The 18,159-nt window shown below is 34.6% G+C and overlaps 2 protein-coding genes across 3 annotated transcripts in view; both read right to left on the minus strand.

Moving 5' to 3' along the window:
- Positions 1-18,159, minus strand: part of Arm (armadillo) — a 309,699-nt gene that overhangs the window by 57,676 nt on the left and 233,864 nt on the right. The gene's annotated exons all lie outside the window — the stretch shown is intronic.
- LOC145969776 (uncharacterized) overlaps positions 1-18,159 on the minus strand; it is a 70,071-nt gene that overhangs the window by 22,284 nt on the left and 29,628 nt on the right. For both annotated transcript variants that reach the window (XM_083096020.1, XM_083096019.1), the window contains exons 2-6: positions 6,849-7,674; positions 6,187-6,471; positions 5,414-5,731; positions 4,600-5,204; positions 3,936-4,418 (exon numbers count right to left, since the gene is read on the minus strand). In XM_083096020.1, the coding sequence (XP_082952146.1) occupies positions 3,936-4,418; positions 4,600-5,204; positions 5,414-5,731; positions 6,187-6,471; positions 6,849-7,655 (2,498 nt within the window). In that variant the 5' untranslated portion in view covers positions 7,656-7,674. The remainder of the gene's footprint in view (positions 1-3,935; positions 4,419-4,599; positions 5,205-5,413; positions 5,732-6,186; positions 6,472-6,848; positions 7,675-18,159) is intronic.

The following is an 18,159-nucleotide window of genomic DNA, read 5'->3' on the forward strand; positions in this document are numbered from 1 at the left end:
TCCGGAGCGCGACTCGGCGTCGTGCTCCTTTTCTGCCCCACACGCTCGCCGCCATCGTCACGTTCACCCCGACATCTTTTATTCCCGCGCTGCGTCGACCTTGCATACGCGACTACGCGAGCACGCGTCTTGTTTTACAGGTAACGAACCTCGCGAGGAGAAAGAGAATACTATGCTAGCGTTCCAAAGCAAAAATACCGAACGATCGATCGTAAGATACTGGATGCTGGATTGTGAATTAATTCATTAATTATCACTGTCAAATCACATAAAATGGCAAGATCTGTTAATAGCATGACAATTCAAATGCTTATGTTAAAGAGATTATACTGCTGAAATATAACATTTCTGAAAAGAGATAAATTATTACGTGTGGATAAACATTTAACAAAATTTAGATAAAATTTAAAAATTATTTTAAGTTTAACATGTTATATAAGAGAGAAAAATCTGAAGATATGATCATCTAAAATATTATTATTGTACATAAAAAGAGTTTGGCTTCATTTTATTATTTTATGTAAGTAAACTGAAAGAAAAAGAAAGAGAGAAATGCGGCATCATCAATTTTCTCTGCTAGGCAACTTGTGCGATAAATTGCCAAAAAAATACTTTATCGATAGCTCTAATCTAAATATTTTCATCCAATAAAATTATCTTTATTTTATTTTTTTCCAATAAAATTATCTTTATTTTATTTGCTCCTCTCTTGACACATAATAAATTTGATTAAAGTTTACTTAAATAATATAATCAGTATATAATATATCGGTTGTATATAATTCTCTAAGCCTTCACTTTCGATTCATTATAATTTTTTTATCTCCAGCAGGATTGACCTAGCTAATATGATTTGCATACTTTCGTCTTTATATGGATGTTCTACACAAAAAAGAATCTTCTGCAATAAAATCTTGCTGCATATTTTCGAATATTCAAATTTCAAAAAATCTTTAGAATAGAAAAAGAGAAGCTATACTTCAATAATTAGAAAAAAAATCTAAAATAAAAATACGAAAAGAGAAATATTAAAATTTTCGAACTTGTCCATAAAGATAAAAATTAAAGTCGGCAGTAAGGTCAAAGTGCAAAACTTCTTAGATAGAACTTCTATGCCTATACAAATTTTTCTTTTGTCATCATTACATTTCTTATAACTTATTACGCAGGACGTTACTCTTTCATGGACAGGCTTCATCTTGAAGTTATCGGACGAACTTGCCAACTGGCCCTTGTAAAAGATGACGCATATACTCCCCCTTTGCTGCTCTTCCCTTTTCTATTACAAGGCAAAGTGGAAACAACAAGTGGAGGTAGTGAGAGTTCTAATCAAGGTAGCTTGCTAGAACTTCTAACTCCTTTCGCGTGGAACAGGATGTCGAGTTCCAGGTACGTCGATCTCGCGTTCCAAGCTACAGTAAGCTAAGCCCTAAGGAAGATTATAGGATGTCTGCATAGAGATGGTCCGAGTTTGCACGGAAGTGATACCGAGAGTCTTGTCGAGATGAGGATGGAGAGTGATTTTCGAGGATAAGCTGAGCGAGATCGTAAAATTAGTCGATTAAATAATTTGAAGACTTGTTGAAACTTTATAAAACTAGTTTTGATTTTCTTGAAACACTGCGCGCCATATATAAGCTGCCTGTGTTATATAAAGGAAAGAAAATTTTCTGTGATAAGATTATTTATATTTTTTTATAACTTTTTCGTGTAGTAATATAAAATTATTATATAGTAGTAACTCTGGAGCGATGTCGATCAAAAAACAAAAAAATTTTCGAAATAATATAACAAATTTGAGAATTTATCAATTTTCCTAAATGAAACGAATATGAAACGAGCGGGAATCTTTATTAGAGAACAAAGCATTGGAAAAGGAAAAAGATGTTAGCACGTCGAAATATAAAATTAAAGAATGACCAAACGATCGAACGTAACCCCTCGAAATGGTCGGAATCGTGGCATTAAACGAAACCCTCATGACTCGAAGTGCATGTTGAGACTTTTGCCCGGTCGTTCGGCTTCGAAGTCGTTCGGATAGGAGAATAAGACGGTGACTGTGTAACAGAAGATAATGCGTATATAGTGAGAACTCCAAAGAGATAGCAAAGGCGGGGAAAAGACAAGAAGAGAGAAGACCGAGGTGTTAACATTTGCTTTATAGCAACTGTTCTACGAGCAATGGTTTAATACTTATGTCGACGCGCACCGCGCGCGCGTCGTCCGACTTATACACAAACACCATTGCAGCAGCCATAGAGGCGCTCATCTGCATACGTTAATAAAGGAACATGTGGTATATATCCGTCGTAATGCTTGTTAAATATAATACGTTGGCAATACCGTGGATACATGTGCATTTTTCGTAATCAGAAAACATATGTCATTGATAAAAAAATTACATTATAATTTTGTATGAGAAAAATACATCTCGATTCATCGTAAACTCATAATAGATTAATATTACATTCATGTATGATAAATATGAAATGTTCTGAAATGTTATATGAGAGAAATGTTTTATGATTATCATATGAATATAATGAATATCAATTGACATATCAATTGACGAATATATCAATTGATTATAGGAGTTCTAGAAATTTTCTATTCGATAATCAATTAATATCAATAAATTTTTTACTGTTATGTGAATGTGATATTTATCGTATTCATCGAAGATGATCAATAAATAATTTAAGAATAAGCAAAATTATTTTTTTTAGAATAGAGTTTTCATATCGAAACTTCATATCAATAACTTGAGCTATATTTGAGAAATGTATTTTTGTTTTTATACATGCTTTTTGCAAAAATATATATAACACATACACACAATAAAATATAAGATTGTCAAAATCTCTCTGCCAATTTATGTATATATTTTAATTATTCAAATGTTGACCAAATGTTGAACCATAGAAATATATATTTTCACGTGTTATATAATCGAAGCCTGTATTAAATAGTGAAATGATTGGTGTATATATACACACACACACATATTGTTATGAGATGTTAATATGATGCCTGTTATTGGGCTAGAGCATGTATGCCTCTTCCTTTTTCCCGTTTCTCTTTTTCTCTCTTTCTAGTTTGCGACGTCTTATGTTCGCATCGCTTCTTTTCTCTAGCGTGTTTTCGATCCGCTCTACCTAGTCTCCTCCATTGGGCCACGCTCCTTTATTTTATAGTTATGCAGCGAGGACACTTTTACTACGACCACGCGAACATTTCGCGGTTCCAGCTCGCAGCGAATGCTTTTATTGCCGAGAACGTTTTTGCATCTTCTCCCTTCCCTCCCACCCTCCAGAATACGATCCTTTATTTATTACAAAGCGGTCACGTTGCAGAAAGAACGTGCGTGCAACGGATCAAATAAGAATAAATCGATGAGAAAGTCAAATTAAGTAATATTTAAATCTATTTAATGAGAAAGTCAAAATAAGTAATATTTAAATCTATTTTGATCGAATTCAAAAATCAATCTAAACAATAAAAGATTCCATCCTACATAAAAAGATTATTTTGCATAAAATGTAATTCTTGCACATTTGCATCGTTTTCGAATCTCACGAATATATATTTAAGATTAACATAATACAATTATGTTTGATTAATAATGCAGATTATTGTTATTGTTTTTTTTCATTTCTATTTTAAAGTTGCACATCAATATTTGTCTTATTAAACTTTTTAATAAAAAAGGAGAGAGAAAAATTATATAAATATCATACAAGATAGAAATTTATACGGACAATTTTAGAATTTAGAATAACAATAATAGACAAATTTAGAATTTAGAATAGCATTATATGTAACATAATGGCATTAAAGTTAATAAACGAAAGAGGTAACAAGTATGTTACTTATGAAACAAGAAACATGGTAATTTTAATAATAACAATTATATTGGATTAAAATCTGCTACTTACTTTGTGTAAAAACCTTCTTTGCACTCTGAACAGATGAAACTTCGCCGACGGCCAGTTTCGTCCAGGGATCCCGATGACGAGGAAGCGCATATCTTCTGATGCGCGACGAGATCCCCTCTTCTCGAGAATGAGATTGAACACTTGACGCAGGGAAAAGGCTTCTCTCCAGTATGCTGTCTGATGTGATTCCGTAGCGTAACTTTCGCAAAAGGCTTCTTACAAATCGGGCATTGATATTTCGGTGATAACTTGCTCGAACTAGATATTCCTTTGTCAGTTGAAATTGCACCAGCATGGAGAGCTTCATGAAAGATGAATTCACCTTGAGAATCCGTCGAGAAGTTGCAATCATTGCATTTCCATTCTTTTTTCACATCTATTCTTTCAATCATATTTGATTTATTATCTGTGGTACAATTATTTTCTCGCGTATGTCTAGTGACGTCTTGAGAAAGAGCAAATTGCATGCCACATCGAGGACATCTGTTCAAAAGAAATTATAGGATATATGCAAATATATACACATTATATCTAATGCCATAATTATGAACTTTTTTAACAGTTTAGCGTATTTAAAAATATTGTAAAGAGTTAAAAACAATAATTGTTACTTTATTTTACACGGGATAACTATAGGAATGTATGCAATAATTTGTTAAATTACTTGTGACAAAGTTCCGGATGATTCTGGAGAAGATGACTTTTGTGCGCTGTAAGACTTGACTGCTTTTCGCCGCAGTGAGGACATTTTCGCGTCACGGTTTCCAATAGTCCTTCCTGAATCTTGCGTGCTCTTACAACCTCTTTATGACTAGGAGTTCTCCGATGCATTACTGCTTCTTGGGCGGTGATGAAATTCACCGAGCAGAACGAGCAGAAATATGGCGCCGGTTGCGAGGTCTCTGCGACTTCATCCTCTTCTTTATCCTTAGTGATATGACAGGTTAATTGATGACGTTGAAGCGCAACCAAGGACCGGACAATTTGGGGACACAAATCACATTTGATACGTTGCTGATATTCATCAGATGCGGTATAACTTTCATCGTGACCGGTCTCTTTGACGTGCAATCGTAGTTGGAAATTGTATCGAAATTGTCGATTGCAACTACCGCAAAATAATGCTCGCTGACGACTAATTACTATCGGCACCGAGCCATTCATCATCGATACCACGTCACGATGACTCGTACTCAAAAGATGAGACTCCATCGTCTCGCTGTCTTCGCACCAAAAATCACATGGAGTGCATCTACATCTACCACCACTCTGAGAAGAAAGAAAGAAAGAAGAAGAATTATAAAAATCCTTTGAGTATACAAATGTCAATCAAATCTAATTTACTTTTTTATTTTATATTTAGTAGTTGTAGTGAAAAATACATTCAAGGTATCAAGATTATGTGCATGATCCCGAAAAAAACAAAAATAAATGTACAAATTTTTCACGCTTGCTACAATTGGCGATCGATAACTTACACGTTCTAAAGTCTTGATGTGAAGATCAGAACGCCAATGAAGTAGGAACGTTTCCTCGGTGTTGCAATAAAAACGACAAGGAGCACATTGGAAAGGGCACTGTCGTACCACATTCGCTATATTATCCAGCAGGAAGCGACGTGCGTTTGGACTGCAAGGATTCACTCCTGCCACACGGCAATGGTAATGGGAAAGCAAATGTTTACCCATCTGAAGCCTCTTCACACGCGCGTGGCACATCTCACACGAGAGAACCTCCTTGTCTCTTCGACGTAGACCTTTCTTAACTTCCTTTTGCTCGGGCACTTCTTTCGTCTTCTAATAATACAATATAAATTAATCAGATCGTATAGTTTATATTAAGAGTTTAAAAAAATTATCCGTCAATCTACCTGTCAATCTACCTATCTTTTACCTATATCAAAAAACATTGATATATGTACATATTAATTAATTTTTGAAACATATTTCTCCGCTCTTGTATGTGATTTTAATAAATTCAAAAAATAATGTTATGACAATCTCATAAAAAAAACGGACAAAATTTTCTTAAACTTCTCATGCATATAAAGATTAGATATAAAAAATACTTAAAAAAATAACAATAGATAGGACAATAAGAAATAAACAAAAGTATGTAAACTAAAAGGAACGAAGAAAAATATATATATGTATAAATGTATGTATGTATGTGTGTGTGTGTATGTGCTAGTTTTAATCGTGCTGTGTGTTATAACATGTTATTATATATATATATATATACATATATATACCGCTGTAAACGAAGCCTGCCTACGAGTGGACATTCTTTTGCTCGTGCGCAACTTTATTCTGCGCGGTAAATGAAGATCGCCGTCAATCTCTTTAATGCTCCTTTTGGCGTGCAAAGCAGAGAGCATATGCCTGTTGTAGACCAATCGTGAGGCAAGCTTCCTGCCGCAAGGAATGCACCAATATCCCGATTCGATATCCGTTCGTGCACCGGGTACCCATTTCCCTCGCGTATGTCCTGGCGGCGGCTGTCCGGATGCATTCTTGCTCTCGTATTCCTCGATCTTCTAAAACGTAACGATCGATGTCTCTTTATCCAACAAATCATTATTGCTCGCACAAAGATTGCTCGGGCAATCCTCAAACTATATATTATATTTATACTGATGAGAGAGAGAGAGAGAGAGAAAATCAGATATGCTGGGTGATATTAGGGAAAGAATGAAAAGAAGGATGAATAAGACTCGCGTATTAATTTAATTTCATTTGAATTAGTTTTATTCTTTCGTCTATTGTATTCTCATTTTGCTGAAGAAAAATTATTACTCATCGTCATATCTAATTATCGTATACTTTTTCTTAAGTAAAGCAATGTTTTTTTAGATCTCTAATAATTTATGACATAAAATTACTTATGATCCTGAAATAATTTTTTTTTTCTTACCTGCGATGTCTCCGTGGGTTTCCATTTGCCGCCAGTATACGTCGGCGGTGGATGTTCTTGATGATCATCGTCGGGATCCACATCCTCTTCATGCATATGTGGCATGTCCTGCGGCAAATCGCCGAGCCCAGGCTTCCACTTCCCACCGGTATGATCTCGCGGTGGACGCTCCTGATTTTCGCCGTCGTCAGAATCTGAATAGGAGTCATCTTCCCCCAAATCGTCGTCCAGCATGTCGTCTTCGGATTCCTCGTCGTCCTGTTGGTACTCGAAATCATATCTCGCCAGCTCTTTGCTCTCGCTATTTCCCAAAGCGAGATCAGCGAGAATGGTGTCTTCCAACCAGTTTTGTTGATCTGACACTATTCGCTGAGGATTCTCCTGTCTCTTTTGATCGGTCTGTTTGAGGGATTGGATGCATAGATGATCGGTTGGGTCATCGAGATCGCTAATAGCAGGTGACATACTGTGAAGCTTTTCCTTCGCGCCAACATCCACAAGATTTTTTTGGTCCTTCTTTCTTCTGTCCTCTTTCTTGAATTTTCTATTATTATCCAGTAAAGTCGGCGCTCGTCGAGGATTTGATTTTGCGCTACTCTGTAACTCCAGCGAACTAAAAAATGCATCCGCGTTTAAAATTTCGGGATAAGACACCGTCGTCGGTGTCGAAGGAGACCCATGAACATTTTTATCATCAGGAGGTCGACAACCCGATCGACGATGCCGTACATAATTGTCCAGACCATGTACTGTCAAATTACACTTGATGCAAAAATGTGTGTCATCGTCGTCTTCGTAACCTTCCATTGATTAATGTTAAGTAAACCTGAAATAATAAAAGTGACAATTGTTATTAGTGGCATTTCATTACATTAACTTGAAAAAGAGAAAGAGAAAAAGAAAGAAAGAGAGAGAGAGAGAAAGCGACAATTATTTTTTTTCAATATTTATTATTATAAATTTCGATAAAAGTGTCTCGTGACATGGCAGCACGAGTTGAATTTATAGTATTCTGTATGCATTATTATTTTATTTAAAAAAAATCAGTCATAACCGATATGTGCAACATGTAATAAATACTATTCTTAGTAGAATAAGTTTTCTCAATTTTATTTTTCTTTTTCCTTCATCAACATAAAAAAGTATTAAAAAGTATTTTATACACATACACATATACAAACATATACATAATATCATTTTTATTTCTTATATTACACATTATTATTATCCACTTTTAAAAAAGGAATATTAAATCGATGCTTGAATGTATCAAAATCCTAAAAATCTTGAAGTTTATTGTTGCCTCCTTTTGATTTTTTCGCTATACGCAACTATCAACATCGCGTATTTTGACAATTCTAAGAGAAATAATAACAATGTGAATGACCCATTTGTTTTTGGAAACAAAAAAATTATAATACATTCTTTTTTAATTTATAGCAACATGTGGAATAATTGTTATTGCAAAGATTGCATATTTCAACAATTTAAAATTATTCAGAAGTTGAACAATTTTATAATTTTATTCGTTAGATTTTATATATCAAATTATGTAAATTTTATATTAAATGTGTCTTTGCAAAGGATAAAAAAAATTGTTTAATTTGTTGTTAAAAATTGTTTAAACGCTTATTTTCCTTTGAATGATTGCTTCTTGTACTATATAATTCCATATATAGATTAAACGACATGTATTTATGTTTATCAATAAGTGATATTACTATGCATTGAAAGGACAAGGATATATTTTATTAAATTGGAATTTATTGAATAATTTATTATGTAAGAAAAATAAATGGCATGCGCGTATAACGCGTGCTTTTTAACGTTCTAATTATTAAATTACAACATTATTTTAAATTCAATTTTATTCATCTTCCAATTATCGAAAATATGTAAAATTTTAACTTTAAGAGAGATACCCGTAACAATCTATAACAATGTATAAAAATATAAATGCTTATGCTGTATATTTGCATCTTAATTTATATACATGTATATTTCCTGATATTTTGAAACTTTCTGAATTTCTGAATATATGTATACACATGTATGATAACGACAATCAAATTTAAATAAAAGCATGCGCATTCAAATTTAAAAGCACAAAATTGGAAAAAAATACGCACTTGAAAATTTTTTTATTTTGACAAGATTGTAGAAAAAAAATTTTTTTAATGTATAAAAAAAAAAAAGAAAGCGCTTAATTTCGTTTTATTCGTTGATTCGATATCAGGAATTCATTTGTTCACGGTTTCGAGCATATGCAACACTGCGCAGTGAATTCGGGAATCGTTTAGCTGTCATACCCCGATCACGCGTCATGCTACAACCGCGTCATGGACAGCTCGCTGAGGACAATCGCGTTAGCGAACCGCAGTGGGCAAATTGAAGGTCCGATATTCGCGCAGCAGAAGGGAAACAAGTTGACGCTTCGTGCGGGCCGGGGGACAGGAAGATCGGTCGATGCCGCTTGGCCGTTATTCGGACGACGACACTTCGCCTCCCAGTCCTGGCCGCCCCTCTGCAGCTCTCCCTTCCCCCCTTGCCCCTCGCCCCCACCTATCGCGTTCCCCTTTCAACCGGCAGCCCGTGCGCGTCCTCTGCATCACCCCCGCCCTTGTTGCGCCCTTTCTGTTTCCCCTTTCCGAAGTCTACCGGCGACGATCTCCGTCTCTCGTCTTATTAAGCGGAGAAAACTAGCGAATGAAATTTCCATCCGAAACACGCTCATCGGTGTCGTCTCACCCTACCCCTATTCTTCCCGCCGATCGGCTAATATCCCGGTTCCTGGTTTCGTTGTCGTTTGTAGTTTACCTTTGACGTGACTGAAATTCGATTTGCGTATAGTTGAGAAGTTGCAAAAATGTTTTTCTTACGACACGACCAACTTGGCACCCGGGTTAACCGTCCTCGATCGGATGCCGCGTATCATGCGTGCTCGCATATATAGAAGAGATCGAACGAGCCCTTTGCGGATTATTCCCTCGTTGCCAATATACCTCTGAAGAGGAAACTTGGAATAAAATTTTACGGAGAATTTTTTGTAATTTGTTCTTTCGATATCACAAACTATGCAATAGAAACTGTTAAAGTAAGGCAACATATTGTAATTTTATCATACACGCACGCGCATCATATGCACAACTACCATAATACTCAATAATGAATTTTTCCATACATTTTTCAAAATATACTCATATGATTATAGCTGCACATGCAATACATGTAACGTACCGTGGTCAAAATAACTTCATTTGTAAACCTATTTTTGTATGACATGTTTTATCGATACGACACGCTGATAAAATGTAATAAAAAATATTAAAATACTTGTATATACACATATATATATATATATATATATATATATATATGTATGTATGTATGTATGTATCAAGATATATCTTATATGTTACTGGCTAATAAATGTAAAAAAAACGAATTATTTTAAAAATTACTTCTTTGAATGTATGTGTGTGTGATTAATTAAAATACTCGTCGCGAGTTCGATGAGGAAAGATCAACAATCTTCACCATCAAATAGCCTACTTTGAACAGAGATGGCGATAAATATTCTATATGTTCGCATTAATTGCAGAACGAATAGCTGAAACACAATTGTAACATTGACTACTGACAAAACATGAAGCTCGAGAAATTAAAATGAATAGATTTTAATAAAAGGTTAGTGTGATAAATTAAATTTCTCGAAATCCAAACAACTCTATATAAATCCATCGTATCATGTATGTAACACGTATATGATACGACATTAATAAGAAGTGGCGCGAGTATTGTGGAGAATAGATAAACCAGATAGACAGATTTGTCGAGATTTACGAGTATTTGTCAAAAAAAACACGGACGGCTGTTAATTGGACGATACTCGTGAACATCGTTGAGACATCGATACGTCAATATAATATCCATGGTTGACGCATCACATGGCACTTTCAGCTAACTCCTCGTTGATCGAGGATCGTTGGTAACTAATCCCTAATTACGGATCGTAGTGTGTGGAAAAAGGACGCGCACCTGTTACCAATAAGTTTCGCGTAAACGCGAGATTGCTCCTCGAAATAATCTTACGATTTAATCGCAAAGAGAGACAGGAAAACATGAGAAATAAATACACGTCCAATTATCACTACGAACAAATTTTCTATAATTTGCCATGGCATGAATATTGCAAAATTAATTGCGTCGATACATATATAACATATATAACATATGTTATATATGTAAATACGTATTTTAATAATATTATATTAATCTGTAATTTTCATTTCTTAAATATTATTTATTCTTGACACATATGCATATATGTAAAAAGGTAAAATTGTAAATTATTTTTTTTATATGAAAAATATGGATGGTGTGTGTGTATGTGTGAACTTATATTATGTATAAAATTATATAAGATGTAATAAATTATTGCATATAACGCAAAATTATTTGATACAGAGAGAAAGAGAGAGAGATAATGTCGTGTATTTTAATTATAATATACGCAGAATTTACGTTATACTGAAGAGGCTAAAACGCAATTTCCACGAGGAATAGCACACAACATCTACCGTGCTTTCGATCATCATCACTAATCTGATTGGAATGATCGAGGGTTCCGCATCCCTTCTCGCTTTAATGCCCGCTATAATTAACAATAATCAGCGCGATCCCTCGGACAAGAATGCGCCGGTCTCGTACGACCTCGTCACCGAAATCGAAGTCTGTAGAGCAAGTAGAAGATGAAGAAAAAGGCGACGAGGAGAAGGATCCTTACGGGACTCGTCGAACGAAATTAGACGATCTCGATCCGAAGCCGTAAGCGGCCACGACTCCATTCCCGCAGACTCTTTTAACCTCCTCTTCATCGTTCTTCTCTTTTCCGTCTAGGAACGATGAGATCTACCGAGTGATCGTATGAAATCGACCAAATCTCCCTAACATAATTCTGCTCTCACTTGTTCATATTTTTAATTGTAAGAGTAGCATTCGTTCCTTCTGTTTTTAATTACAATTTTTAATGAGTCACTTATCATTGAATCTTGTTAAAAATGAAGTTTGATTAGTAATACACATGAAAATAGATTACAAATTATTTCCACTATTGTAGCAAATGTTTTATATGATTTTACAATATTATACAAAGAACGATCTATTACATGTGTGTGTATATATATATATATATATATATATATATATATATATATATATATATATATATATATATATATACACACACATATATATATATTTATTTATTTATTTATTGTCGTGCTAATAAGCTCTATAAAATTTGAATATAAATTTACTATCATCATACATACATAAATGAGAGAGAGAGAGAGAGAGAAACGTATTAGTTGGATTTTTTTAAAGTTTAAATATAAAAGTAGCTCAAAGAATAAGCGACCTCCAATAAAGGCTCGCATTATCGGGTAGACGGACAATGTCCGAAAGCTGGTTACGCTCTTAGGTATACCATTCAATGTTTCGTACGTTCGCTAAGAATTGGCGAGCACACCCTTTCGACTTTGGTCATTCGGGGCATACCAACTAGGTAACCCTTCGTAGGGTCAACGAAGGATCCGGAAACCATAGCAAGGTAAGCTCGCCGCATGCGAGCGTCCAGCGAGCGGAGACGGGATGGGGACGGTTTGCCCGAGAAGGGAGATGGACCGGAGGTGGACGAAGCGGGAGGAGGAGGGAAGAGATGCAAGGTCCGGGGAATATTGAGCCGCTCCGTTAATGTTTATAACGACGTTAGACGTTGGTGTTCCCAGCGGCGCGTGTGTAGGTGCTACGAGATAGAGAGGTGGCTTCGGTCACCCTCCGTGCCGTATAGCCGCCGTCCCTTTTTCTCCCCAAGCCCAACGCTTTCTCTCTCCTTTTCCATTCTTGCAACGGTGGCGGAGGCAGTGGCAGTGCCGGCAGCAGGACAGGAACTGACATAAGCGCGCGAGTGTGTATGTAGAGCACGTACTCGGGGGCTCTCCAGTTCGACGGAGTGGGTGGAGATGGGTGGTCGTGAGGACCCCTGTGTAAGGGGGGGAGGGTGGCGGAGGAGACAGGGGGTGGGTGGGTGGTTGAAGGTGGCGGAGGAGGGAGTGGGCTGCATTCTAGGAATGGGATGAGGGAGCCTCTGTCTAATCGATGCCGCGGCGGTGCGCGCTCGCCCCGCTGGCTATTACGCACCTTAATGTCCTTTTCCCTCGCCCCCTCCTCTCCCTCCCGTCGCCCCCGTCCCGTCCCGTACCCGTCCGGCCAGCCACCCACTCGACGGCCCCCGCGTCGTCCTCCTCCACCTTCGCTGTTCCGCGCGCTACCCGCCGTCGTTGCCGTCACCGTCGCTGTTCCTTCTCACTTCCTCTCCCTTATTCCGCGGTTTCTCACGACGGCCGCCGTCCTTCTCTCGCTTGCCTTCCTTTCGTTCTCTCTGGCACCGAGAGAGGCGGCCATGACACGTGTCAATCTACCGCAGACGCCCGATCGATACCGACGGACCTCGGCTTCTCTCTCGACGCTCCTCCGCTTCTTCCTTCGCCCTATTGCCGACAACTGCCACCCTCCCCCTCCCCCTCACCGTCACCCTCCTCACTCCACCTTTCACCCTTTACCCCTCGCTAGCCACGGAGCACCCTGCAACGAACCTTCTACGAATACCGTACGCTAGGCTAGTACTCGACGTCTGACTTGCTGTCTCTATCAAGATCGTCTCTATTCGGACATGGAAGAAGCTTCGAATCCAGTTCAAATGTTTTCGAGTCTGATCAATCGGTACAAGATCTTGGTCGTCTAAAACTATGTCGCTTAAGATTTGAATTTGCCACTGTATTTTGTGGCTAAGTGAAATGAAGTTGAGGCATTACTACTATTAGATTGATGTCGTTTAAAACATTCAATTTGAGAAACATTTAATATTGGCTAGGATTGTAACATTTGCTGATAGATTTATTATAGTTATCCGAAGGATATCAGATTTTAAGTAGAAAGGATGTTAGGCAATCGGTAACTTTATGGAACAAACTTTACTGAGTGATCAAAACTTTTTCGTAAAATGCACGTTTATTCATAATAGCTCTGAAAGAAAAGAACTGTGTGTATCTTGAAATGCGTGCATTTCTGTGACAATTTGTGTATTTTATTTCATAATTAAATATTTTTAATTAAATAATTTTTATTTCATAATTAAATGATTAAATCACATTTAAGAATTTTAAAATAATTCATATCACGTACGTGTGTGTGTGTGTGTGTGTGTGTGTCTGATAAATATATTATATAAAATACAGAGAGAAAAAAAGCTACTCAGAAGACAAAAGATTTTCATATATCGTAAAATATTTTGAAAAATAATAAAGATAAATACATTACATTTGGTGTATTTTACAAAATACTAAATAAAATAAAATTTTATGCAATATGTGATATATGTGATTTATTCTTTCTTTATTTACCTTTCGTACAAGACTATATATATATATATATATATATATATATATATATATATATATAAAATTTTGAGAGAGATATATCACATGATATATATCCTCAATATTATTTTATCACTTTATTATTTATGTATGAAGAATTTTTTTAATGGTTTTTAAAATTAAGTAAAAATTGTTATTAAATTAGAAATTATACAATCTACTGATTACAATCAACATTGCGAATAATAATGACTAGATCTTTGGTTTATGATTCTCATGAAAAAATTGGCAGTGCAATATAAATTACTCTTGCAATTTAAGAATTCCATCTCTCTTTAATTAATGCCTATTAATAAAAAAAGAATGAGAAAAATAAGAATGAAAGAAAAGAAAAGATATACTAGTAATTATTTCAATCATTCAAACAATCTTTCTAATATTTGAAAACAATATTGTTGTTTATGATTATATTAACAATAAGTATATCGGTTTTGCGTATAAATAACGTAATTACAAATTCAATATTATATTTTAAGGAATCGATTAATTTATTTCAAATTCTAAATATTAAATAAAACAAAATTTTACATTGTAAATAATAAATTACTGTTAATTAAGAAAAAACTAATGCAATAATAATTATATATATATATATATATATATATATATATATATATATGTGTGTGTGTATATACAGACACACACACACATACATATATAAAATTTCTAATCTTTATTACATAAATTAGTTTTTATATTTCATTAAAATATTGCCACTTGAATATCATAATTAAGTAGTATTAAATGTAAAATAATTTTTCTTTGATATCGAAATGTTCTTTACACAAGTAGTAGGATTAATTGCATTAAGAGAATGTCGACGTGCATGAACGAATTACAGCGCGATAACGTTCCTTAAAAAAGTGGAGAGATAAATTAACGCCTTCCATCTACACCAATACTACACTTGCGTTTCCTGGTGCTTTATACTTGCCAAGTTCGCAATATTATCGCTCGCATCACTATAAAAAATTGTACCATATCGCATACAAGCTCAGATAGAGTCCATTATAACCATAACATTTAAACATTGTAAATAAAATAATTTAGAAAAAATAATAAAATATGAGAAATAATATTTATAAGAAAAGAGAATTCAATATGCATTTATAAGTATTATTTTAATTAATTATAAGTATTATTTTTTGAAATCTATTTTCAATCCAACATGTATTATAAATACATATATGTTGTATATTATACACATCTTAAAAAATTGTATCTTACGAAATTGTTTTTCTTTAAACAGATTTTCATTTAAAAAAGCATATAAAATGTAGAAATAATATACTAAATTGTGACAAGATATGGATTAATTAAAATTAATATCTATTAAAATTAATATTTATTCTTAAAATTTCTATCTAAAAAGCAATATTTTGTCAGTTTTGTCAGTAATATAATTGGCTTTGCTTCTCATAAGATTAAGAATAACATATTAAGATAAGCGTAATACATTATATCATAATCATAATCGCATTATTAAATATCATAATCAGTTTTTTTTTTTCGAAGACTTTTTTAATACTTGTTAATTATATATACATATACGTATATATAGTCAAAAATGTAATTATATTTATACATATAATTATATATATATATATATATATATATATATATATATATATATATAAGCAAAATAAAGAAATAAATTCAAGTGTAAATCTTAACTTTTGATAAGTTCGATAAGAATTTTATATTAAATTTATAATTCATCTTTCTTCTTGATATTTTATTATTCAATCTCTCTCTCTCTCTCTCTCTCTCTCTCTCTTCAAAACGTACATAAATTTCTAATTATGTATGTATACAATGCTCATATGCTTGCTATAATTCATGAATTTTTATAGACCTCTATTTAAATCACGTAATAGATGAATTCTCTATCAACAAATTTAAAAAAAAGACGAGTTCTAACAAGACTGTAGGGGGTTCATCTGCGACTTCTCCATGTCGAAACATCACAGCAATTATTTTCAAACAGGCCGCATCTGGTCGGTCAGTCTTCTCATCTGGTACTCGAAGGTATTCTAATCGCCGACTTGATCGCTTAAGTTATTTTCGAAAATATGCGAATGTTTCTTGAAAATGTGATTTCCTCGTCTCATACCATCCATCCCCTCCATTTCGAACCCGATGAACCTTTCTATTCTCTTCACCTTTCTCGCTTACTGACTTTCCTTTTCGCCATTCAAAAAAAGAGTGCGAATGATTCATGGAGGTCTCAAGGAAAAGGAACAAATTCGAAAGAAAGGAGAAGAAAATGGAGAAAAAAGAAAATCGTCCCCGATATTTCCTTCAAGCGAAAGAAAAAAATCCTCGTCTATCACCTTCTTGTCCAATTGATGTGTATTATGTGCACTACGCTTTCGCTATCAATTGTTCTTCGTTGTGATTTTAATAAATTCCTTTTATCAGCTATTGCAATTGGAGCGTTTTCTTCTTATAAAACATGCTTCGCAATTCTTTTGATAAGATCAAGAAAAATAGAAGGATAGAAGAGAGTGATAGTATATGAAAGAGAGAGAAAGAGAGAGAGGAAGGGGGGGGGGGTGAATGAGTGAGTAGAGAAAGAAAGAGTATGTGCGAGGCGTGTTAAAAAAAATAAATATAAAAGCCTATAACTCGCGCAGATGCAATTCAATTCGGCAACAAACACGAAGTATTTAACCGACGGCAATCGACGTCTGTAAACTATTTCGTGTACGCAATTTTTTCAGCCGAATTTATGACCACGAGAAACGAAATGTCGATAGTAGATCTATTTTCAAGCATGTACATGCGATATGCGTGTGTCCACTTGCACTGTACAGTGTTATGCGCCATCACCCATATAGATATATACACATACAAACTGCCCACGCAAATATCAGTTTGCTATTCGCTGAATGATTCTTATTGCTGTGTTAGAATTTTTTAAACAGATCAACGATTAATTCTTTTTGTTAGATATGTTAAAATTTCGTATAGCATTGGTATAAATATCGCAAGATAGAATCTGTACTTGCTTCTGCAGACACAGCTTTCTATTTTACGCGATTATTTTTATATTTTACTATTAATGCAATGAATTCTCTCATCTCCATACATTATATTAAATTAAATAAATATTCTAAAATTTTATCTATATCTCTAAAATTTTTTCTGAATGCAAATATAATAAATAAAAAATATATGTCTTCACGGAAAAAAAAATAAAATGCAATCATTCGAGTTTCCAAAAATACAAGATTGATCGATCGACAGAATAAGTCTTGTCAATATACAATAATTAAACAAAATATATCAGTAGTGTCGCGAAAATGTAGAATGTTTCTTGTCGCCATTTGACAGACTGACGACTCGGATTGACAGTCACACCACGCTAGCCCATCCACGCGGGTTTCGACACGCGCTGGATCGAAAAGAATCTCAGAGAATTATCGCGATATTCTAAAATGGACATTCGCTATGCGATATAGCTATCAGATAACTTCAAAAAGAGATGTTTTATTTTACGAGATGCACTTATTTTGATTCTACAGGGAACTGACTGTAAACGGATAAACACGCATACACATAAATTTATACGTAACGAACACTGATCCACATTGTCATTGTATAACGGAACGCTTTTCAAAATATTCGCCAGTTTTAATGCCTACGAGTGTATCGATGTCGGTAGTGCTCGTAAAAAGAATATCCCGCGGATAGTGGGAGAAGACACCGACACATTTAAAACCAAATCCAGATCATGCGAATGAATAATCATACATGAATATCATATCAATTATATATCATGTGTAAATATAAAATTTAAATTAAAAAGA

The sequence above is a fragment of the Camponotus vicinus genome, unplaced genomic scaffold, assembly GCF_025532165.1.
Source record: "Camponotus vicinus isolate PSW18456_S1 unplaced genomic scaffold, iyCamVici1.0 SCAF_4, whole genome shotgun sequence".
NCBI classification, from domain to species: Eukaryota; Metazoa; Arthropoda; class Insecta; order Hymenoptera; family Formicidae; genus Camponotus; species Camponotus vicinus.